The sequence below is a fragment of the Aedes aegypti genome, chromosome 3, assembly GCF_002204515.2.
Source record: "Aedes aegypti strain LVP_AGWG chromosome 3, AaegL5.0 Primary Assembly, whole genome shotgun sequence".
In the NCBI taxonomy this organism is placed as follows: domain Eukaryota; kingdom Metazoa; phylum Arthropoda; class Insecta; order Diptera; family Culicidae; genus Aedes; species Aedes aegypti.
In genome coordinates this window covers 371,116,531-371,142,490 of record NC_035109.1, presented here as the reverse complement: position 1 = coordinate 371,142,490, position 25,960 = coordinate 371,116,531, and the positions used below count along the sequence as shown (strand labels likewise).

At 39.1% G+C, this 25,960-nt stretch overlaps 1 protein-coding gene across 1 annotated transcript in view; it reads left to right on the top strand.

The window, feature by feature from the left end:
• LOC5577278 (chromodomain-helicase-DNA-binding protein Mi-2 homolog) overlaps window positions 1-25,960 on the top strand; it is a 47,469-nt gene that overhangs the window by 13,074 nt on the left and 8,435 nt on the right. Inside the window, exons 2-3 of the mRNA XM_021851078.1 lie at window positions 9,167-10,189; window positions 10,252-12,005. Coding sequence (XP_021706770.1) covers window positions 9,167-10,189; window positions 10,252-12,005 — 2,777 coding nt within the window. The remainder of the gene's footprint in view (window positions 1-9,166; window positions 10,190-10,251; window positions 12,006-25,960) is intronic.

The window sequence follows — 25,960 nt, the reverse complement described above, 5'->3', positions numbered from 1 at the left end:
CACATTATTAAACAGCATCCACAAAACAAATTTGGTTTTGTGTTTAAAATAACTGATTAATCGCGATTGAAAAGGTTGCAACAATGTTGCGCTCTGTGATTGTCATGACAATTTTGCTTTTGATTGTGTCCTTTTCCGCAACAGTTGCGACAAACGGTTGTGAGCGAGCTTGCTTTGTTGTTTGTTTTCATCTATTTTGATGATAATTTGATTCACTGATGGAAATATTGGATCAATTGGATTAATATTGCAATTGAACGTTATTTTTCATGTAATGGATCATTGAATGTAGTTTTTGCAAGTGCTCACCGCATCAAAACAAAGGCGCCACTGTATATGGGATTTAAAATTGTGACAGCATTGCTGTTCTGTCAAACACACATGGCTACGGTGGCGCTATCTATGCTTTCCATAGCGGCCGTTTTGGTTATTTTAATGATCCATTGAAACCAAATCGTGTTTTTGTTGATAAGATGTGAAGTACAGACAGGCTGACACAGGTATTGTTAGGTAGTATGATGCAAAATACATCAGTCTACAGGGACCCGACGGAAAACTTGATAATGTTCGCCGTTTAGACAACCCCTGTGTAAAATAGTACAAGGAGCAGTCGCTCCGTAGTATAACCTGCATCTACCTAGTGAATTTGGAACGATTTTCGGAATCATTTCGGACTAGAGGCCTTTTCAATTGTTGGTCTTGAATTGCGTTCGATCCGAGTTCTTGGTTCCTCCAAATGTAGCTTCGTAATCTCAACAGCTGACGGTTCGGCAAAAAAAATCACCGAACAATCTGTAAAATCATAGAGAAAATGGTTCGACTGGGAATCGAACTCCCGACCTACCGATCAGCAAACAGGCTTGCATTAAGCCAGCTTTCACCAGGTCCGTCTCACTCGAGCTCAGATTGGGTACCACTTCTAGTACTGCATTTGGTCCCTCGGTAGTGCAAAAGGTACCCAAGTTTGACGAATCGCAGTACACTTTGAACGGCATTCTAGATTACCTTATGAGCCATAAAATTTTGGGTAACTGCAAAGGACATGGGGGGTCTTTAATTTGTCTTTGCTTTCACTGCTTGATAGTGAGGTGCAAAAACTGAAACAGAAGGAAGCTCAAGCGGCTGTCACGATTTCACAGAAGTTGATATTTCACACGGTTACAGTAAAATTTTTTGTTTCACGGATTTCTCCGGTAAAACAGCTGACTTCACGGATTTTGTCGGTAAAATAGTAGACTTCACAGGAAAATCTGTTGTTTACAGTTCAAATTCGGTGATTTATTTCACAGGATACTGCGATTTATTTCAAGTGTGTGTTTTGTCGCATGCTTGCAAGAATGGTCTCAAAACCGCCAATACTATGGCCACTTCCCCTGGGGAACAGGGTATCCAAAACGACTTGGTAAGTAATCAAGTCATCCCAAAACCGGTTCAATAATCCTGCTTTAGCCTTAATTTGGGTGTTTAAAAAGTTTGATATGTCGTCAGGTAGTATTCGGAACCACCAGTTTAGTAGCTTTTTTCCGAAACAATCCGGCAAGTGATCAAGTCATCCAAATACGTTTAAGCCATCTTTAGACTTGATTTGCTGTATTAGAGAAATCTTCATTTTTATGAAGAAAAAAGTCGCATGTCTGATCTTACATATTATGTATATATTTGTCTCCTGGCTTACCGGAAGTGACCTTAGAATCCGCTCATTGTCCAGTCATCTGGCCGACGTATCAATACACGCAAGAAGCATATTCTTCCAGCAACGTTAAGGATATTTCATGATGTGTGAGCAGTCGCTTGCCTTGTTTTGAGCTTGTAACCATGTTTTTCTTTTTGTTTGTTACAAGGGGGAAATCTGCAAACAGATCCCCTGAGAAGGTAACTCAGGGAATGCGGGGATGATGCACCAACGACGACCCGCTAAAACCAGCCTATGCATTGTGCTTGAGTAATTCTCTTAGAATTGCTCAAGTGGTGAAAAATGAGCACAAATCTGGATAACCAAACATCCATTTAAGCTGAAAATTTAATCGATTGATCACTAGCTGCTGGTGATCAATCGATTAAGTTTGCAGCTCAAACGGGTATTAAGTTCTCTGGATTTTGTGCTCTTGAACATTTGAGGTTTGGCTTCGATTAATCTTCACCTTAACCGAGACTCAGACAACAAATTGTTCGGTTGCTTAGCAACGAAGCACGGTTTACTGATACTCGACTTCCGCTTCCTGAGATCCCAAGATATTTGCTTGCCGCAAAGTCGGCTGTGCGGATCTCGGTCAAAATTCATCATTTTAAATTAAGTGTGTAGCTTTGGGTCAAGTTTACATTTGTTCCTTAGCCTCGACTTCTACCCAGAAAGTACTTCCGGTAGAATGCAAGAAAATGAATCAAATCAAGTATTCTTGTTGTGGTCCGGTACTTGTAGTCTAAAAATGGCTAGTTTTGTTGCTAAAGATGTAAAAATATGACTAGGGAACACTTACACTGATAGGCAAAATAAAGTGCCCACCTTACCAGTTTTCGAATTTCTCTCATTGATTTGGTTCAAATTAAAGTTAACACACTTATAAGCGATTTCTTCACCATCGCTTAGGTCTTAAACCTTGTTTAACCATATGGGTAAACGTGGTGATATTCTTCTAAAGTTGCACTTACGAATTTGATAAAAAAAGAGTTTTACTCAAAGAAAAAGAAAATCAATTTGTATTGAAAAAAAAGTGACAACAAAAGTGCCCACTTCCTTCTTGGCCCTAGAAAAGATGATTTAAGGCTTAAGCAAGGCCTTAAGGACTTGCTGGAGGCGCTTCGACATGCTTTTCATCAGGTTTTGTAGGTGTTGTGGATCTAGTTCTTTTCAGGCGCGCTCCAAGGCTTCAAAATAATTATTTTTGTTGGTAACACCAGTTTTGTCAACCCTGGCATCGAGAATCGCCCACAAATTCTCGATGGGGTTGATGGTCTGGGGGTGTTTTTCATAGAGTGGAGTAGGAAGCCTCGTGAAAATCGACGGAATAATGACCGTAGATTTCTACATCAACATCTTGCGGGAAAATCTGGAGGTTTCGCTGATCCAGACGGGCCTTGAAGAGAAATTCATATTTCTCTAGAACAACGACCCGAAGCATACTGCCAAGAAGACCAAGTCTTTCTTCCGGTCTTGTCGGATTAAACCACTGGAACCCTCAGGTGAAATATCTCAGGTTTCCTTTGAATTCGTGGTTTTTAGGGGGACGGACCTAGTGTAGTGGTTTGTACTCACGCCAAGGATCTGGGTTTGAATCCCATCCCCGATATAGTCACTTATGACGTAAAAAAGTTATAAAAAAAAGAATTCGTGGACTTACACATTCAGAAGGGCGTAACTTCGAAACAAACCGTACGGCTTTGTTTTTTTAAATTTTGCCTAGACATGCAACTTAGCTATAGAAAACGACTGGTAAGAACAAAGTCGATGGAGATTTTTTTTCTGATAATAACGGTCAGGGGAGCACCGTGGGGAGTGCTTAACTAGCTCTGCATCCTTAGGTACTGTGAGTTTTTCATTGACCTATTTTTCGAGCTTTTACATGATATCATTAAACTTCCTAATCATGGGAGTTAGTTAGTCATTAACAATTTTTGTAATTTGTGCTAACGTAAGAACAACACGACATTCACAAAACGCGACGCGAGACAAGACATAACACTTATAGTTCTTACAAACGTCAAGAAAGTTTAAAAAATTACCTTTCTGTCGACCGGTTTCGGGCACGATGTAGCCCATCTACGGGACAATTCCGATTCATTCGGACATTGTTTTTGAGTCGGACATTGTCCCGTAGATGGGCTACATCGTGCCCGAAACCGGTCGACAGAAAGGTAATTTTTTAAACTTTCTTGACGTTTGTAAGAACTATAAGTGTCGCGTTTCGTGAATGAAGTTAGTTAGTTTTAATCATTCTTGTGCTCAATTAGATACGCTATCCAAATCAGGGTGTCTACTACCTGGAAAAACCTGGAATTATCAGGGAATTTTATTCAACCTGGAAAAAACCTGGAATTCTCAGAGAATTTCGATCACAATCAGGGAAATTATTTTGAGGCTGTAATTCATGGTAGAATATGGTCACGACACAGGATTTTTACGTAAAAACCCAGAACAACCATTATTTGCAAGAAAATTCTTTTTAATCGTAAAAAAATTCGGCTGCGCCGCTATCAAAACGCTATTAGAGCTGTTCAGTAAAAATACTTTTGAGTATGAAATTTTATCGACATTCTAAAACAAGCCTGCCCAACCTTTTAGGCTCTTTTTCGACATAAATGGTTGGTGCGTTCGACCGATATGAACAAAATTAGTCTCAAATGAAAGCTTGGTAGTATACTTGTCTAATCCATGCTGGAATTTAAAATTTCTATCAACCTCTTTGCTACCGATGCAATTAAGTGCAAAAAATGATCCAGCCCGCGGGCCGGACTGCTTTTTACTTCTGCTTGCATTGATAGCGAAGAGTTTGATATAAATTTAAAGTTTTCAGCATGGATTAGACAGATATACTACAAAGCTTTCATTTGAGACTAATTTTGTTCATATTGGTCTATTCTTGCGAACGCACCAACTATTCATATCGAAAAAGAGCCAAAATAGTTGGGCAGGCCTGTTTTAAAACATGATTGACGTTTTGAATATCTCAGTAAAGGATTAACATAGATTAACAATAAATGATTATCTAGGGCCGGTAGCAAGTTTCTTATTAGAGAATTGGTATTTATTGTTATCCAAGTCTCTAAAATGTCTCTATTTTTGATGGAAGGTCTTTGAAGTCTCTATTGTAACCAAAAAGGTCTCTATAGTCTCAGCCTGGAGGTTTCTCCAGGGATTTCATCTAAAATACTATCAAGAACTAAAACAGGCTTCTCTCCGAAAATTCTTCCAGAAATTCCTCTACCAATTCTATCAGTAATTTTTCAAAGGATGCTTTTCTCCAGAGTTTGCTTCAGGAAATCCTTGAGCACTTCAACGTTACTACCTACAGTAATTTTCTCAGACATTATTTTGAACAATTTTCCAAAGACTATTCTAGGACTTCCTCCACTAACTTTTCAGATTCTGCAGTCATTACTCTAAGAGATCTTCCAAAGCTTTTTTTTCAGGTAAACCCGCAAAGGTTAATTTTAGATTAGAGTTTTTGGTAAAATTCGTTCGTGGATTTTTTCAAGAAACCCGAAAAATTTTCTACGCCTTTTCATCTACGGTCATTCCAAAGAATTGCTCCTAAAATTTCTCGACGGGTTATCCGCGTGAATATATTAAGAACATTTCAAACAAATACCTTAATTCGACCTGTGTTTCATTATTAAGTTTCCCTAGACTTTTTGCTTAGTATTTCTCCAGCATTTTACCCAAGGATTACTGGAGTTCTTTCTAACATTTTTCAATGATTTACTCAAAAATTTCCCATGGAATATTCAAAAGTTCATTCAAGGTTCCACACCAGTTAATACCACAGCATTTTTTTTTTTTTTCAAGAAATCTCCCGATCATTCCTACACATTTTTTAGAAATTTTGTTTTAGGTTTTTCCAGGAGTTCCTTCACAAAATCCTGCGGGATATTATGCAGAGATTCAATTGATTTTTTTCAATTATTTTAGCAATAATCTACAAAGAAGACGCTTCGTTTTCGGGACGCCGGGAGTTTGGTTTTCGTTTCGCGGGTTTTGCTGGGCAGTGTTTTGGGAAGCCCAAACAAGACGCTTCGTTTTCGGGACGCCGGGAGTTTGGTTTTCGGTTCGCGTGTTGTGCTGGGCAGTGTTTTGGAAAGCCCAAGCAAGACGCTTCGTTCTAGGGACGCTGGGAGTTTAGTTTTCGTTTCGCGGGTTTTGCTGGGCAGTGTTTTGGAAAGCCCAAGCAAGACGCTTCGTTTTAGGGACGCTGGGAGTTTAGTTTTAGTTTCGCGGGTTTTGCTGGGCAGTGTTTTGGAAAGCCCAAGCAAGACGGTTCGTTTTCGGGGCGCCGAGAAGTTTTGCTGTTCGCGCTGTGTGAGTGCGAAAAGATATTCGTGTTCAGTCGAGGATGGATTACCAACTGGTGAGCTCGTTTCATGCTTATGATAACACATTTTTTCATGAAAGCGTTACTTTTTTTGTAATATTCAATCAAACTTTGTATAATTCGTCACTACAAGTGACGGCATTATGCCTGTTTTATACAATTCTAATAAACATAAAATTTTTGACATTACTTAAAATATTTTTTGAATTGTTCGACATTATGAATGTCGACGTTTATTTTAAACTTCTACCAAAGACTTTTCTTCTTGAGGCATAAATGTTCAATAATACTTTTATGTAATTTTCAAACAAACTATGTATGGTTCGTCACTACAAGTGTCGGCATTATTGCTGTTTCATATAATTTAAAATAAACGCATATATTTTTCTCTTTTCGCCATTAATAAAAACTTCTTTTGAATGGTTCGACATTATAGATGTTGACGTTTATTTTAAATCTTCTACCAAAAACTTTTTGAGACAAAACTAAAAACTAGCTTAAAGTATAAATCGTATTTTTCCTCCTTATCCATGGATCGCATCACCGACCAAAGGTGACTCCCAGATCATTTCCTTTTCCACTAATAAACACCCTTCCCGTGATGATTGTGGAGATGCAGAGGTATTCTCGGTCTCTAGAAGCAACAATCATCACACCCTAACATTCCTTTCCTTTCCCAACTGACTGTAAGGACTTGGCCGGCGCCGTTATTGATCAATAATATTAGATCTGCTAAAATTGCACTCCGAGAGTAAGCGGAAACTTCCATCCCTTATTCATTTGGATCGCAGTGCAATTATTACCAGTTCTGATCAATCACGGAGTAGCAACCATTGACATGTACAGTCAGTCTATGCTATGCTAATTATTTTAGCAATAATCTACAAAATCTTGTACACTTACACAACTTACACAAGTTTTAGCAGATGCAACCCTAAGATTTACTTCAAGAATACATCACGATTTTCTTTGAAATCGTAAAGAATTTCTGAAGGACAATTTTGTAGAAAATCCTGAGAAATCCTTGGAGACATCTAGAGTAATTTCTGGTTGAATAATCCAACATGTTTTAAACGGGAGTCTTGAAGGATGTCCTAGGAAAATCGATGGAAGAATCACCGGATTTCATTCTAGAGGACTTAGAGCTTTATTGAACGAAAAAAACCTCAGAAATAATATATGAAGGAATTTTTGTTGGAATCCCTGAGGTATTTTTTGTGGTAATTTTTGGAAAAATCCAGGTTTTATATTGAGATATCCAAAACATTTTTTTTTGAGAAATTCCTTAGGAAAATTCTTGAAGAGGTTTCATGGGAAATAATCACTAAATAAACTTCATAGAAAAAAGATGTAATGTGTAATCATATGTATGTAACTATTGTATTGTATTTATCTGATTCAGTTTGTCTTAAGTTCGTCGAAAATCAATGGAGCTATGGATCTACCATGGGAAAGAGAGGGTTGATTTAGAACTCTTGAACATTTTCGAATGAAATGTAACAATTCATAATTTATCTTATTTGCCACATTTAAATGTTACACAAATCGGGCGTGAACAACCGTAGGCTGGATTATCCGTGTTTCCATTATTCGCAAAAAAAAAAATGGATCCTAAAGTTTAAAGGATTATTTGTATTAATTTAGATAAGAATATACCTTATCAAATATGTAGCAGATGATGACTTTTGCAATAACACAATTCAATCAATTTGAGATATTTTAAAGAATTTGGCTTTTTTGCAGGTAAGAACTGTATAATTACTTGCGAAAACATCGGTAAACTTAGTTTTTATTTTAACATATTGTCACAAATCCAAATAAAATTTTACTTTTGCGCCCATGAAGCTGTCTTAGGTCTTGGAAATGAATGGTGCATAGTAGTTTTTTTTGCACGAGAACGTTGTAGTTAAAAAAACGTTCAAGAAGAAGCATACTGATCCATTTGAAAGTTCCGTTCTTCATTATAGAACGAAGCCACACTTCAAAATTTCAAGAGCACAAGACTTGAGAACCAAACAGCGCTCCGCGTTAAAAATTTATCCCTTTGGTCACCACCAGCAGGCAAGCAGTTTGATTGATTTTCAACGCGAACTGTTGGCAGATTCTCCAGTCTTGTGCACTTGAATTTTCAAAATTTGGCTTCGTTTTATAATCACCTTCACGATCATGAACAGGCTCTTACAAACGAAATAAAATACTCCATCATTGGAAAATATAATTAATTTGAATAAAACTTAAACTTTGACATTGTTAGCACCTTCATAATGGAATATTGTATATTGGAATAGTTTAGGCATGCGCAAAAAAAATGTCTTAAAGTGCATGAATTGCTATTCAATTGAAAACATTTTAAAATATGTTATTATTTTGTTGTAGCCATTCAAAATTAGAGTATTTCTTGAACCTGGAATTATTTTCTGATTCCTGGAAAAACCTGGAAATATCAGGGAATTTCATTTCGGCAAACGAGTAGACACCCTGCAAATCTTCTTTATCTATGTTCTTTGCGCTATTCAGGTGTTCATCGTATTGCTGCATCCATCTTTCGACCAACAAAAGTTTGTCCGTATTCTATAATTTTATTTCTTTTTTTCTGGCTTTACTTCCCTACTTCAAATATTCCTACGTCTCAGTGTTTTACGGGCACGAGCACAAATTTATTTAATCTGATTTCTTTCGTGTTGAATGGCGATTTGCGATTGAGAACCGTTTGTAAAGGTTAGCGAAGATGGTTCTTTTTTTCGTAGTTACTCTATGATTTTCAAAATGATGCATCCATTGTACAAAACCATAAAATAATATTGCGACAATTGAATGCCTAGGAGCCGGATCCTATTCTTGGCACTTTTTATTCACTTCGGCAGGGTTTTTTTTTTTTTTTTTGAAAGCTATATTTGTGCGTCGTACTGGCGCGCTTCTTATTGCAAAGTTTCAGACAATTCGGCCGAGAAAAACTTCCCATGCAAAAGTGAATCAAGGAAGTGCCCAAGTGGTTCTGCACCCTACTTGCTGGTTGACATCTGCCCAAAATTGATCGTCTTTTCAAATGTTGCGTCACCTTTGGCGATAATATCAAAGTTATATTTAGAATAGCACTTAAGATAGTTGTACTGACAGATCCCATTCTTTTCCCATTCCAGAGGAGGAAGCCGGCGTGGATGAGACGGGTGACACCTCTCTGGCTGCGGAGGAAAACTCCGAAGACGAAACGCTCAAAAGTCTAGCCCAGGCCCAGGACGATGACGACGACTATGAGCCGGAGGACAACCGCAGTAAAAAGAGCAAGAAGGGCAAAAAGCGGAAGGCCCGCAGTGAGGAGAAGAGAGGCCGCAAGAAGAAGAAGCGAAAGAAGAACGACAGTGGCGACGAAAGCGACGTCCGGCAGAGCGACGATGGAGGAGCTGCGGCAGACTCCGACTACGAAAGACCGAAACGTAGTTCGCGCGACAAGAAGAAGGGCAAGGAAGAGAAAAAGGAGGAGAAAAAGGGTGGTGCCGATTACAACATGCCGTCGATTGAGGAAGTTTGCAGTACGTTCGATCTGATCGATGTCAAAATCGAGTACACCGACGAAGACTACGATAACTTGGTCACGTACAAGAACTTCCACCAACACGTTCGGCCCATCCTACAGAAGGAGAACCCCAAGGTTCCAATGTCCAAGCTCATGATGTTGGTGGCGGCCAAGTGGAGGGAGTTCACCGAAGAGAATCCCAATCTACAGAACGAAGAAGCCGAAGAACGGGAGGAAGAAGAGCCACCGCCATCGCCAGAGTACGTTCCCAAATCGAGTCGTTCCAGAACAAAAACCGAGAAGCGAGACGATGATATGATCTATGACGACGACGATGACGATGAGGAGGAACTGGAACGTGAACGGAGTAAGAAGAAGAGCAAAAGTAGATCTTCGAGCGCCAAGAAGGGCAAGAAACCGAAGGTACCGACACTGAAGATCAAGTTCGGCCGCAAGAAGAACGCTAGCTCCGACGAGGATCAGGATGGCAGCAATGGATCCGAACGGGACTCGGACGCCGAATTCGAGAAGATGTTGCAACAGTCGGAGGATAAAGCCGACAAAGAAAAGGAAAAGGCCGATGCGGAAGCTGCTGCGGCTGCAGAAAACGGTGAACCGCCGATCCGCAAGAAGGCAAAGACCAAGATCGGTAAGAGAACATTCAATGGTTTTGTATATCGAAGTGATGCTATAAGGTTAATTATTTTTCAGGCAACAAATCAAAGAAGAAGGGCCGTTCCAAGAAGAGTCGCCCTGAAGGTGAAGACGGAGAGTTCGAGCATCAGGATTATTGCGAGGTCTGTCAGCAGGGAGGAGAAATCATCCTGTGCGACACATGCCCCAAGGCGTACCATTTGGTGTGTTTGGATCCCGAGCTGGAAGACACTCCGGAAGGCAAATGGTCTTGCCCGACTTGCGAGGCCGAAGGTCCTGCCGACGAAGATGACGACGAGCATCAGGAGTTCTGTCGAGTCTGCAAGGATGGCGGTGAGATGCTTTGCTGTGACAGTTGTCCATCGGCTTATCACACGTGGTGTTTGACGCCACCTCTCGACGACATTCCCGACGGTGATTGGCGTTGTCCTCGGTGTAGTTGTCCGCCCATTCCATACAAGGTGGCCAAGATCCTTACCTGGCGATGGACCGATAAACCAATCGATCCGAACGAACCGTCAACGTCAAAGGCAACTCCCACTCGTCGCAGGGAGTATTTTGTCAAATTCGCAGACATGTCCTTCTGGCACTGTGATTGGATTACGGAACTGCAGTTGGATGTGTACCACCCGTTGATGTATCGCTTCTACATTCGTAAATACGACATGGAAGAGCCTCCCAAGCTCGAGGAAATGTTGGACGAAGAGGATGGTCGCTACAAGCGTCTTCTGAAGATTCGCGAAGGTGACCAAGACGAATCGGAGCTGGAGGAGAAGTACTACAAGTACGGTGTCAAGCCGGAATGGCTGATGGTTCACCGGGTCATCAATCACCGAACGATGCGAGATGGTCGAACTTTGTACTTTGTCAAATGGCGTGATCTGCCGTACGATCAGTGCACCTGGGAGGAGGACGATGATGAAATTCCTGGGCTGAAGAATGCGGTCGAGTACTATCTGGATCTGCGAGCAAACTGCAACAACGAAATGGGCAACAGCAGCAGTAGCAAGAAGAACAAAAAGAAGGGTCGCAAATCCAGAGCCAAGGAGCTCGAGGATGACGATCGAATTTCCAAACGATACACGCCTCCGCCAGACAAGCCAACCACAGATCTGAAGCGTAAGTTCGAAGTGCAGCCTTCCTATCTGGATGACACCGGAATGAGACTGCATCCTTATCAGCTGGAAGGTATCAACTGGTTACGTTACTCATGGGCCAATGATACCGACACCATTCTGGCCGATGAAATGGGTCTCGGAAAAACCATCCAAACTGCAACTTTCCTGTATTCGTTGTACAAGGAAGGACACTGTCGCGGACCTTTCCTGGTGGCGGTACCCCTCTCCACGATCATCAATTGGGAGCGTGAGTTCGAAACGTGGGCTCCGGATCTATACTGTATCACGTACGTCGGTGACAAGGATTCCCGTGCAATCATCCGTGAGCATGAACTGTCCTTCGAGGAGGGTGCCGTTCGCGGTGGGCGAGCCTCCAAGATCCGTGCCAGCACGCTCAAATTCAACGTCCTGCTGACGAGCTACGAAATGGTATCGTTTGACGCCGCTTGTCTCGGATCGATCGAATGGGCCGCCCTCGTGGTGGACGAAGCTCATCGTCTGAAATCCAACCAGAGCAAGTTCTTCAAAACGTTGTCCAACTACAGCATCAACTACAAGCTGCTGTTGACTGGTACGCCGCTGCAGAACAACCTGGAGGAGTTGTTCCACTTGCTGAACTTCTTGAACAAGAACAAGTTCAACGATTTGACGACGTTCCAGGCCGAGTTTGCCGACATCAACAAGGAGGACCAGGTGAGTGCGAGTGGGGTTAATGGGTGACAGAGTGCTAACCGTTACACTATGGAACAATAATGCAAAAGCGAACGCTTTTTCGGTGCTGAACAGGAATTCTTCTTCTTCTTCTTCTATCTTTATTAACGAGATTTTTAGCCCTGTGAACAGGAATTGTACTAGACGATATAATGATCCTAATTTGGACCGATATATTTCGCCCTGAAAATATTTAAACTAGTCGTCAGCGACAAAACCTGAGAGATAGTCAATTTACGGAAGTTACCCTATTAAATATTTGACAGTTCAACAGCCGATTAAAAAAGTTGAGAATTGGTCGATTCTCGCTGAATTGCTCAAGTGGTGTGCAGAATGCACAGACATTACTTTTGGCTTCAGAACCTCATCTCCCCGGAACCAACCTATTTCTTCGGGGAGGGGCCAGTGTATATATTGTGCATTTAGATTAGCTTTAGACCGAAGTTCATAAGAGAAATGAAATATCACCAACAAAATTTCGAAGAAGTTCGGCGTCGCCATTCTAACTAATTAAAATGCCGACGCCGAAGTTTTGACTGCAGAACTTCTAACTGTCACTCGAATTGTCAATAGCACAACACATGTAGCAGAAGTAGATAGATAAACTGCTTCTCATAACCGACTTAAATGTTATTTAAAATGTTGTAAGGGACCAGCCTCGGCAGGGCTAATCTTCTGCAGCCAACTCTTGGTCGGCGCACCATAGGCGCTGCGATTCCAACTTAATGGACAGCCATAGTTACTGCAATCCAGCACTCGGCATTCGCATACATTATCTCTATTATATTATCGGTGGACGTGTCCCCTCCGTTTGAAGCGAGCATACGGTCTCTCACATCAATGAAACGGAGCAATTTAACACGATATGCTCCGCTGTTTCCTCCACACCAGCATAATTGGGGCACGCAGAAGATTCTGAGTGCCCGAACCTATGTAGGTACTGTCGATAGCAACCATGTCCTGACAGAAACTGCGTCAGGTGGAAGTTCACTTCCCTAAGGTTTCTTTTATACCAATCTGACACATTTGGTATTAGTCGATGGGTTCATTTACCTTTAGTGGAGTTATCCTAATCCTGTTGCTAACATCTGAGCGTTGCCTCTTTACACGCGGTACAGACTGCTCTGGTACCTCTTTGGTTGAAGCATTGAACTTTTTTTTTTGATGATGAGCCCGACGGACGTCATCCCGGCTATGATGCACACGGCCTTTTTAGATGCCGTCTGGTATACACTTGCTACTCTTAAGCACATTATCCTGTACGTGCTTTCCAACCGCTTTAGGTCGTTCTAAGCGCTTTTGACAAGATAGGTCCTTCATACCTTAGTATGGATAGCGCCACGCTTGCTAGTAGCTTGCGTTTGCTGGCAATTACAGCAGAACTGTTAGACATCATCCTCGAAAGTGCCACTATAGCTGTAGATGCCCTTTTACAGGCATATTCAACGTGGCTAGCGAAGCTGAGCTTGTCATCGATCATTACTCCAAGATGCCTAAGGGATCTACCGAGATAAGCGCCCGTTGCTCGGACTTGCGGTTGTTGACCACCACCACCTCAGTCTTGTGACGGGCCAGTCCTAGTTTCCTAGACTTCATCCATTCCTCAACACTATGGAAATAGAGTGCACTGCTGTCAACTCTACTTCCTCCATCGATTCACATATCGTCGGCGAAGCCAACAATCGCTAAAAATACTTGATAACACAATTTTTCGAAGAATAATTAAAGGAATTTCTCTCCAGGAAATCGTTCAACATTCTAACGCTAAATTCTCCGCAAATTAGGGGATTGACCGAATATTCCTCAAGGGTGTTTGCTCTAGAAGATCATCTAGAAATTCTTCCGGTGATTCTAGCAGCGATTTTTTTAGTTGTTATTTCAGAAGATATCAAAAGATACCAATAAAAGTAGGGGAACTTACGTATTGTCGGCAGCCTAAGCAGCTGAACTTTTAAGAAGGCAATTTTACGCAACAATAGAACACAACAATTAGCAGGAGACACCTGAACTACACTTGAGCACTCTTCGTTTATTGATTGTTATACATAAAACACTATTTTGTTCTCTTAATCTTCTATTTTTCTTCACCAAAGTCACGAGGCACTTGTTCTTTTATTGGCAATGCAATTACTATTGTCGGCAACAAAAATGTTCACTTCGACAATCCAAAACTGCGCAAAAACTAGTTTATGTATTGGTAACATTTCGTATTTGTTGACAATTCCTGAAATTAAACGTCACTCATTATGTTCTACTCGTTAAAAGGGCCAATGCAGAAAAATACAGACTACACTGAGAAAAGAATTGCAGTTAGAAATAAAATAGCGGAGATTCAAATTGAATACACAACACCTAAATTATGCAGAATAAGACGCCGTCCACATATTACGTAACGCTCTAGGGGGAGGGGCTCAAACTTTGTGGCTCAAACACATTTTTTTTTCATGCAAAGACCGTTGCGGAGGGGGAATGGCCGAAAATTGTACATTTTAACGTTATGTCATAAATGGACACTGCCTAATTTCGTTTTCATTTATTTTATCGAAAAAAAATTGTATTCAATCTCACTATGGCAACATTTCGGCTTTAAAAATTGCCATGTCATAGTAATGAACTTGCAGCAGGTTCGAATCCAACCTAGAAGCTGCAGCGTGACGTCATGGTTAATTGATTCATAATATTGTGCTCTGCAAGAAAAATCCACGGAACGCGATTATCGGATTACTTGAATTTCAGAGTTGCGTTTGAATGAGTTACATGCATGCTCCTATTTGCTATTCGCACATGCGCTACAGTCTATTAGGGTGCGGCTTATTTTTCAAAAGTTCTCAAAACCAAAAATTCGTGTACTCTTATGAATTCAAATCATATTAGTAGAGAAACCTCGAAGTTTGAGCCAAAAATATTAAAATATAGCGGTGCAAGCGTCTTGGAGGTGAATTTTCAAGTTATAAAAAATGGCCTTCAGTGAAGTCACCATAACTTCGGTAATTTCAGCACCATTACCTTAAAAATTATTTTTTTTTTGAAAACTTTGTAGAACATCAAATTTGTGTAAAATCAAAACTAGTTTCAATAAAAAGTAGTTTACTCCAATTTGTTTTTTATTTTATCGAAAAAATATCTTTGTTTGACCATAACTTCATGAATACTCAATCGATTCTAAATCTTTTTGCATGGTTTTGAAGCTTATTTAATTGTGTTCAATTTTTCATACACCGCATTTTACTGTTTTGACCAAGTTATTCAACATTTTAATTTTTATCAGCTAAAAAATATTCTTAAAGCTGAAACTGGTTTTCCTTATTTGTTAATCCTTTGAAAAGGACTTGACAACATTTTTTAAATAATTTTGAAACAATGATATATTTGCACATGTTAAAAAATTCACTATTCAACTTGTAATTCAAACAAAATGCTTTAGAAACATAAGTTTTATATGAAACATGTAATATTCGGCAAAAAAACTTAAATAATCCAAAGAAATTCGATTTTTTCTTTAAAAAATCATGTTTTTGGGTAGTTTTTGTTACAAAACTAAGCAAGGTCCTTGGTTCGATTCCAGTTTGCCGCGAAAACTATTTTTTTTTTCAAATTTCGGTTCCATGACGTAAATTTATGAATTCCAATTTCTTGTGGCGAATTTTCATATGTTTATCGATAGTTCGTTTTCCTGAGTGTAGTTTGTTTGGCCCAATGTCACCTTCTCGAAGGGGTGAGTTTGGGCCAATTTTCAAATGATTCCTATTCTAAGGAAAATAATCAGATTTCAATTATTTGTTCAGCATTTGCAACGTATTCTCATATTTAACCGAACATATCAAGTCAAATTGCGAAAGTTATTTAAAAATAAATGAGAACTTACGCATTTTTGGCCAAATCTCACCACCAACTTGCATTGTACTTGCATAGATGTTTTCATTTTTTTAATGTCAAGAATTTCACCGTGAATTGAACTATTCACTGACAAGCTGAATGGCTCGATATTGTTTTGGTCTGTAAAGGTTGCTGCTCTTGAACGCTCTATCACCAAGTTATTACCGAGAGAATGAATGGTATTACAGTCTAACCTCTTTTTACGATCTTTTTTTTTACCGACGATTCGTTTTACGACCACTTTTTAACGACCGTTTTTATAAATGACCAATATCTTACAAAGTTTTCAAAATAGAGGATCATGATGTTCAGCAAAATTGTTCAGTAGTTCAAGGGCTAGCACCACCATCACTGAATTGCGGAATTCTACCACTAGGTGATGCTAGTGAGCATGAAACATTTGTTTTGCGGTTATCTTAGGATCCTGGCCACTTAGAAATATGGCGCCTTCTGCATAGTTGTTCAGTAGCTCAAGGACTATCATTATAAAAGCTATGAGATATGATTTTGCCACCAGGCGGCGCTAGTGAGCATCAAACTTTTGTTTTGTGGATATATCAGGATCCTGGCCGCTCAGAAAGATGGCGCCTTCGGCAAAGTTGTTTATTAGCTCAAGGACTATCATTATAAAAGCTATGAGATTCAAAATTTTGCCACCAGGCGGCGCTAGTGAGCATCAAACTTTTGTTTTGCGGATATATCAGGATCCTGAATACCTAGAAAGATGGCGTCTTCGATAAACTTGTTGAGAAGCTCAACTTTGCCCAAGACGCCATGTCTATGTAGTCAGGATCCCGCAAAACAAAAGTTTCATGCTCACTAGCGCCGCCAGGAGGCAAAATTTTGAATCGCATAGCTTTTATAATGATAGCGCTTGAGCTTCTGAATAACTTTGCCGAAGGCGCCATCTTTCTAAGTGGCCAGGATCCTGAGACATCCGCAAAACAAAAAATATCGTGCTTACTAGCGCTGCCTGGTGGGAAAAACCTTATATCTTTTGACAAAAAATAATGATAGCCCTTGGCAAAATTTTGAATCGCATAGCTTTTATAATGATAGCGCTTGAGCTTGTGAACAACTTCGCCGAAGGCGTTATTTTTCTAAGTGGTCAGGATCCTGAGATATCCGCAAAACAAAAATTCTACGCTCATAAGCGCCACCTGATGCCCAAATCTCGAATCTCTTGGCCAGAATAATGATAGTCCTTGAGCTACTGAATAACTTTGCCGAAGACGCTATTTTTCTAAGTGGTCAGGATCCTGAGATATCCGCAAAACAAAAATTCTACGCTCACAAGCGCCACCTGATGCCCAAATCTCGAATCTCTTGGCCAGAATAATGATAGTCCTTGAGCTACTGAATAACTTTGCCGAAGACGCTATCTTTCTAAGTGGTCAGGATCCTGAAATATCCGCAAAACAAAAATTCTACGCTCACTAGCGCCGCCTGGTGGCCAAATCTCGAATTTCTTGGCCAGAATAATGATAGTCCTTGAGCTCTTGAACAACTTTGCCGAAGACGCCATCTTTCTATGTGGTCAGGATCCTGAGATATCCGCAAAACAAAAGTTGCATGCACACTTGTACTGCCGGTGACGCAATTTCACTTAAGCAGTGTTACCAGCTACGACAAAATTTTGAACCCTTCATGAAAAACTGGATTACAGTTGAAGAGTATTGCTATGTTGCTAAGCATTCTATTTTTCTGTTCCGCTCAAGTTTTATGGTTTTGATCTTTTTTTCATTCTTCTTGAACAGTGCTGCCAGCCACATGAATATTTGTGATTCGGCTGACTGTATAGCACGCAACACTTCCTTCAACTTTGGTGAACATTCGGTACCGTCATCTTTGAAATTTTTTGGTATTTGCTAATCACACCCCCATAAAATTGGCTCTTTTGATAACAATCGAGCAGTGTTGCCATCTATTACCAAAATATGAAAACTTGAACGGCCATTATGGAAAGTTCTCAACCCATGCTTCAACTTTGCCGAATATCTCGAATCAGTATTTCCGCATATAGACGTTGCATTTTTCAAAAACATAATTATTACCCAGATTTTTTTTTACGATCCCCCGATAACGGTCGTAAAAAGAGGTTGGGGTGTATTAAAAAAAAACCGTTGCGATGTCCCAGGATTTATTTTTTTTTTTGTTTTTGAACATCACTCTCCGAATATGGTTTGATCAGCTAATTCGGATCAAAATCCAAACCTTGCCAGTAATTTTTAAGGTTCATATTCTTCTCAGTGTATGAGAAAATCAGAATAGACCCTTTTCAAATCTACTCACTTTTGATTTGACACAATTACATCATCCACTGATTGCCTGGTAGAACAACAGGAGTGTTGCCAAAATAGTTAACCTATTAAAAGACGTATATTTTATATGTTTCTCAGTATTTTGAAGTTTATGCGCTACAATCTTCAAATAAGGAAGGCATTGAAAGACTCAATTATTACCCATGCATGCTTTGTTGCATAATTCCAATAAATTAATTAGTTGTGTTCGATCTTTTCTGTGAATAAATCGTGAATAATAATTACACCGCAATTGAATATGGTTTTCTGGCAACCTGGTGCAGTAATAAAAAGTGATTGCCGAGGAAAACAAAGTTCATTAATTTTTACTTTTGATTTGAAGCATAAAAAATAACTATTTTCGAGTGCTTTATAGACCAATCAAAAGTTTAATTGTGCATAAGTGATCGGTGCGTAGATTTTGTGAAAAAATTGGCATTGGAGCGGAGAATTGGACCTTTCGAAGTGGTGAGTTTTTCCTAAGCTGTTCTTGTGTTGTTCTGTTCGGCAACTCACGAATGACGATGATTTCGTAAGCATTTATTTCATTAAATAATAAAATCCATGTTATATAATATTTTTGTCAAGAATGTGATTTATATGGAAGATTATAGTTCAAGGAACATGTTGAGTACATTGAAGGTAACCCTTGTTCCGTAGATAAATTCTAACAAGGACGATAAGTTAGTGTTGCCGAAAATACCCTCAGGGTGCCGAAGCCATCATTTACCCTAGTTCTTTCAGTAAAAACTAAACAGATTTGTTTCATAGTTTTTTTTATAGAAATAGAAAATCTTACAAGGATTTTTTTTTAAAGAATTAGTTCTTCAAGTCATTTCCACAGTGTTGCATGGAGAGCTATCAAGAGATTCCCAATAAATCGTAGGAACAATTCATGGCTTAACCCAAGGTTTTTACAGAGGCGAATGAACCGGTCGGTTTAAAACCTCTATAATAAATAAAAAAAAAAAATAACCCCAGGTTTCTCAACCAGTGGTCCGCGGATCCCTAGGTGGCCGTGACGATTGCCCAGGAGGTCCGTGAAGCCATTTGTAAATAAGTTTTGATTTCCTTGATAAATGAATAAATGTGTCGCTTATTTGCCAGAGAGCGTTATTTAAACGGTTTTAATTTTACTACGGGACGAGCTATCTTTATGTAAATTGAAATGTCATTGATTGTACAATTTGAATTCATCGTTAATCATTTATAATGTCAAATTTAGGATATTCAACCGCAGTAGAATTTTCTTATATTGAGAAAAATTTTCTCTTTCGATCAATTGTGCTTATTCTGCGCGGCGTGTGAGTCGAGACGACTCGCTCTCACCGCGAATGACGTGAGACGACTAATGTTAATCAAATGGGATCGAGTCGACAATTGTCACCTCATTCGACTCGTCTCACCTCATGCGCCGCGCAGAATAAGCACAAATATACGAAAACCTGTAACTTTCTCATAGCTGAACAATCCAATTACTGATAAAATAATCGAATTGTTATTCTTTCAAAAAGATATTGGAAGCATTAGTCTAGTTACTTTACCGGCTTTGCTTTATAATTTTTCCAGCCCGAATTTGAAAGTAAAGCTAACGTCGTTCCTAAAGATATTCGAAGAAAATTTCAAGGATGTTTCAGTTGCATGTTCCTTGGCAGATTTCACCTGCTTTCTATGAAAGCTTTGGCGAAACATCGGATTGAAATTCGAAATTCTTGACTGTTTCCAGGTATTGCGGAATTCTCTCGAATCTATCAGCAGAAATTTGTATGCAAGTTTCAACTAATAACTTTTATAGCGATTGTTTAAAATTATGGTGGGATTTCTTTTTTTTTTAAATATTCAAAGCAGTTGATGGACACCTAAACTTGTCTTTGCAAAATTTCTTGGCGGGAACTCAGCAGATTCTTTAGGAATCTTTGGAAATCTCTGGGGAAATCATTAAAACTGTGTGAAAATATTGTATGATTCTCGAGGAAAACTTCATCAAACTCCTGTGAGTTAGACAAATTTCTGTAGGAATTACCTGACCTGCAAATTTTTTTTTGTTGGATTTCGTTAAGATCTTTTTGAAAAATCCTTATCAGACTTTTGAAAAAAATAATTGGTAAACTCCTGACTAGATTCTCAGTGAACCAATGGATTCTAGAGGATCGAGGCAGAATTGTTGCATTATGTGTGGTGGATTAAAGACGTTAGTTTTGGGTGCATCTAGTTGAATCATGAGACTCTTTATAAACTTCTATTTCAAGAACATCAGTTTTTGGGGGTCCGCGAGATGTTTGAAGAATTTAAAAGGGGGTCGCAGCTTCAAAAAGGTTGGGAACCACTATTAACCCAAGACAGGCAGCATCGTGTACTGAATATCGTCCCCTTGATGCTACAACTAGATAACTCGAAATTTGAAATTTTTGACTTCAATATGTCAAAACATTTTTCTTAATTAGATCTGCAAAATATCCACAGGTCTTAAGCGTGTGATTCAAAATACACAAGTTTAAGATTATTATTCAATCATAATCTCTGCGATTAACCATCACCTTGTTAAACGGTCATACTTTCAAAATTGCACATCTCAAAATTTTGATTTTCGAGTTATCTAGTTGTAGCATTAAGGGGACGATATATGCATCAAAAAAAAAACCCATTTGCTAAAAACAGCACGAGCGTAGTGCTACTGGCGATGGTCGATGCTCTTGATTTCTCAATGCATTCCTGGAAGAATCTGTTTATCAATTGATACAGAACTCTCGAAGCACATGCTGTAGCAATTTTTGGCTGAATTGTCGTAAAAATTTGCAAGATTTTCTGGATTAACTTACTTATTTGGCTTTACATCAATTATCTTGATAAAGCCTCGCCAACAATATTTCGCCAATTCACTCGATTCATGCCTGCTTCTCTCCATCGTCGACTGTGACCTACAATCTCCAGGTCTTGGTGCGCCTGGTCAATCCACCTAGCTCGCTGCGCCCCACGCCTTCTTGTTCCGACCGGATTCGTAGCGAACACCATCTTTATAGGGTTGTTGTCCGGCATTCTTGCAACATGCCCTGCCCAGCGTATCCTTCCAGCTTTAGCTACCTTCACGATACTGGGTTCGCCATAAAGTTGAGCGAGCTCGTGATTCATCCTTTGCCGCCACACGTCGTTCTCCTGCACGCCGCCGAAGATCGTCCTTAGCACTCGGCGTTCGAAAACCCAAAGAGCTTGCTCCTCCTCGAGCATAGTCCACGTCTCATGCCCGTAGAGGACTACCGGTCTTATGAGTGTTTTGTACATCGTGCATTTGGTGCAGGGTGAATCTTTCTTGACCGCAGTTTCTTCTGAAGCACATAGTAGGCACGACTTCCACTGATAATGCGCCTTCGTATTTCCCAACTAACGTTGTTGTCAGCCGTCAACAAGGCTCCGAGATAGACGAACTCGTCCACCACCTCGAAGGTATCCCCGTCTATCGTGACACTGCTTCCTAGGCGGGCCCTGTCGCGCTCAGTTCCGCCTACCAGCATGTACTTTGTTTTCGACGCATTCACCATTTGCCCCACTCTTGTTGCTTCGCGTTTAAGGTGGGTGAACAAATATGCCACCGTTTCAAATTTTCTCCCAATAATGTCCATGTCGTCCGCGAAGCAAACAAATTGTCCGGATCTCGTAAAAATTGTTCCTCGACTGTTAAGTCCGGCTTTCCGCATGACACCTTCAAGCGCAATATTGAACAACATCAGTTCACCAGAAAACCATAAACCAATTTTTTGATACTGACATGATGCTGTTCTGGTGATTATCTAACTTAAAACTTAGCCTAAATTAAAAAAGACCAATTCATAATTTTCTTACGAAAATTTACCTCAAAATAGTTGAAAAAAGTGACTTTTTGACGGAATAAGTGGCTTAAGTTGAAATGGCTTTAAAAAAGAGACTTTAAAGTGACTGGCTCAAAAAAAGTGACCAAGTCACTAAAAAGTGACTCGCTACCAGCCTTGTAATCGATTGGTCACCACCCGGTTTCTATGAATTTATTCTGATACATTTCAGTGGAAAAGCATCTGGGGTCTATTGAAACGCTCCGTAAAAGCTATGAGAAAATCATGTAGCTGTTACGTGAAACTTTGATTACGTGTGCAGTTGATTAGTTCATGCGTTCTTTTAGTGCTGTCTAAGATTCACGAAAAAGTGCTACGTGAAAAGTGCGATGGAAGAACCTCGTACATTACAGTAATTTCTCCGATTTTTCTTGTGGATTCCACTCGAAGTTTTTCAATTTCATAAGAGATCTATAAAAGATGCTTTGGAATAGTCATGAAGGTATCCTTAGAAAAATTTCTTATTAAAATCTCTTAAAATCTTGTTCAAAACTTAGTTAGTCGTAAGAAATAATGTACCTTGAGAGATTTCCAGAATCTCTGGGAGAATCTCCGAAGAAAATTCTAGAGATATTCTGGTTTGTCTTAAAAATTGCTTTTCGTCCAGAAATTTCTTCAGGAGTGCATTCAAAAACTTTTCCAAAAATTCCATAATTATTCCTCCTCCAGGAAATTCCTTCAACAATTTCCTAAAGAATTTCTTTCAGCAATCTAGCGTCGATATTTTTTTTAGTAGTTACCATATGGATAGCTCAGCTAGTGATTTCCCAGATATGTATTTCCTCAAAGTTTCATTCGGTGATTCTTTCAGAAAAAGCTAAAAATATTCCCACGTTGTTCTTTCCAGTCATTCTGCAAGCTATTTCCACTGCGATGCTCTCGAAAATTTCTCTCACGGATTCTCCCCGGATTCAGTAATTTCTTCGGAGATTATTACGTGAAAGCTTACAGAAAGTCTTCTAGGATTTTTCTATCGTTTTACTCCAGTAGATATTCACCAGGATTTCATAATACAATCAACTCTCCATAACTCGATATTGAAGGGAGGTTTCGAACACAAAACCAGTGAAAATACGATCCAAGGGAGAATCGAGGTAGCCATGAAGACCAGGTTTTACTACGGTTCTCCAACTCGAGAGATACGGAAATCGGGTAAGGAAGAGTTAACTATAAATACATTGAGAGTTTCTTCATTGAGATATCCCCAGCAGAGAGAGATTCTTCTCCAAATATATCCCCAGCATTTCGTTGAAGACCAGAACGTTAGACAACCAATTGTCTTTTGGATTGTGTTGTTCATACATGGCCCTCTGTTAGATTTCAACTTCTGTTCATTTCTACCATCGCTCGGCTGTGATTCTAGCTATTATGTTCTTTTATTACTTTAGTTACTCCCTTCCACTTTGTGTAGTATCGCGTTTATCGAAAAAAGCCAATCAATGCTCATTATGATAAACAAGTTAAATATTTCTTCCAGGGTTTTCCCCCTATTTTGACTCTTCCAAAGATTTCTCCAATATTTTTTCTAACGTTTTCAGTATAGCCATTTACCAGTTATTTCTTCGATTATTATGTACACCGTAATACAAAGATTCCACCCATGTTTTAATCAGAAAATTCTCCAATAAACCGAATTTCTCCAAATAACCTATTTTTTAGAGTTAAATTTGATCAATTCTTAATGAACTTTTCGGTAATCCGTTTTGAGAATCTTTAAGTCTATCTCGACGATCCAGAAGTTCTTTCATAGACCTTTAAGGCAGCTCTTTTCGGATTCATTTTACAGGATTACCATCAATAATTTGAAAGCTTGTCAAATCGCATCCTGACGTCAAGTCTCTGATCACTAATCCAGGGCTGGTAGCAAGTCACTTTTCAGTGATTTGGTCACTTTTTTCGACCTGGTCACTAAAAAGTCACTGTTTCCAACAAAAAGTCACTAAAGTCACTTTTTTCAAAAAATTGGTCACTAAAGTCACTATTTTCGTGATCTAACGGTATTGAAATTTAAGGCTGGGTTAACTTTTCAAACACAAACAGCAAGAAATAGACATTTATCATTATAAAGACAAATAAGTGTGATTTGGAAATTTAAGAGTCAAAAAAGATAGGGATTCTTGAATATTTCGTAGACATTTGCAACGGAAAATATAAAAAATCTGGTAAAGGTTTTGGAGAATATGCTGGCAAAACATTTGCGCTGCATTTTTTAGTCGTAATATTTTAATAAATTTTGGCGAATACCAGGGCCAATATCTGACAGATCTGCTGAACAAATTGCTAGTGAACTTTCTGCAGTATTATGTGACTATAGAAGGAATCTTTAACCTATTTTTTGAAAGATCTTCATCAATATTCCTCCCGGAGATAAGCCAGAGACGAGTTTCAATAACAAACAAAAAATCAAAGAGTTTGTTAGAAACTCGCCCAGGACTTCGAAAGCGAGTACTAATATTGATAGGAATCACTTCATCTTAGGTCAACTATTTTTATACAAAACGGGTCGTAAAACAGATAAAACGTGAAATTACGAGTCGTCACTGAATGATACGATTGTGTTCAATAATTCCAGGGTGGCCATTGGACCGGGGAAAAAGACGGGAAAACCGAAAATTTAAGATGGTCACCGGGAAAATAATTTTGAAGGAACATCTTCAAGCACGAAACCTACAAACCACCAAAATAAGTTGTAGAAAGTTGTTATGGTTGATGATATTGCCGTTTACGAAAACCTGAGCCAAATGAATATTTGACAAATTTCTTGGAAGATCCACTGAAATCTTAGACAGATTAATTCAGAAGTACGATTGGCGGATTTCTGAGATAATACTGATTTTCGATGAAGCCTTGTCTGGATTACCTATTAGTTATTACTTGATCTATGTCAAAGTTCTTATGAGGCCCCTGACGACTGACGAGATTTTGTATAGATTATGATTTACAATGTATTTTTCCAATCATTCTCAACAAATTTCATATAAAATTGTTCATGAGTTTATGGAAAAATCTTTTAAAGTAAATAAAAAGCGAGGTCCTTTAGGTAATCTTAATCAGATTTTTGTTAAGTTTTTGACGCAATTCTTAGCCAAATTTTTGATAGATTGCTTGTAAGATGCAATTTGAGATTTATGTCAAAAATATACCCAGCTTCAAAGGAGAAAAATAAAATGTTTTCGAAGATACCGTTTCTGTTAAAAAGGTCCAACGCATAATTTCGAAAGCAGTCTTAGAAGGTTTGTTATTGAACTTTGCAGTTTTTGGAAAATCAGTATAAATTACACAGAGCAAAATTTTGTTCATATAATTACAAAATCTCTCTGAAATTCCTATGACTTCAATGGGGGACGGGCTTTTAGATATTTCAACAACTAAGTTCATATAATTTTCAGGGTGTCCATCCATCCGGGAAATCCGGGAAAAACCCGGGAATTACAAATGACCGGGAAAAATACGGGAAATACCCGGGAATTTGATGAGCACCCCGGGAAAACAAAACATAACATAACTACCGGTTTATTTAAATTTTAAGTACTATGGGGTAGAACTAGAATGTTTAACAACGAGTGCACCACCGTCTGTGTTTCGTACTTCGCATTATGATTATTTTTTGGTGAGGTGATAGAGAGATACTTAACGATTAGGATCTTTGAAAAAATTTTAAAGGGGTACTTAAGGATTTCTGACAATGTTCTTGGCGAGATGCTTGTTCGATTTCCATTTGAAATCATGGCATATGAAATTTTTGCGGGAATCCTAACGAATATCGAACTGATATTCGACCAGTATTTAAAAATTCTTTTTGAGAGATCACTGAAATGGTTAGTAGTAGATTGCTAATAAAATTTTCAGTAGTTTCTAGAAAAGGTCCTTGGCTAATTTTGCTTTAAATTCTTAGAAG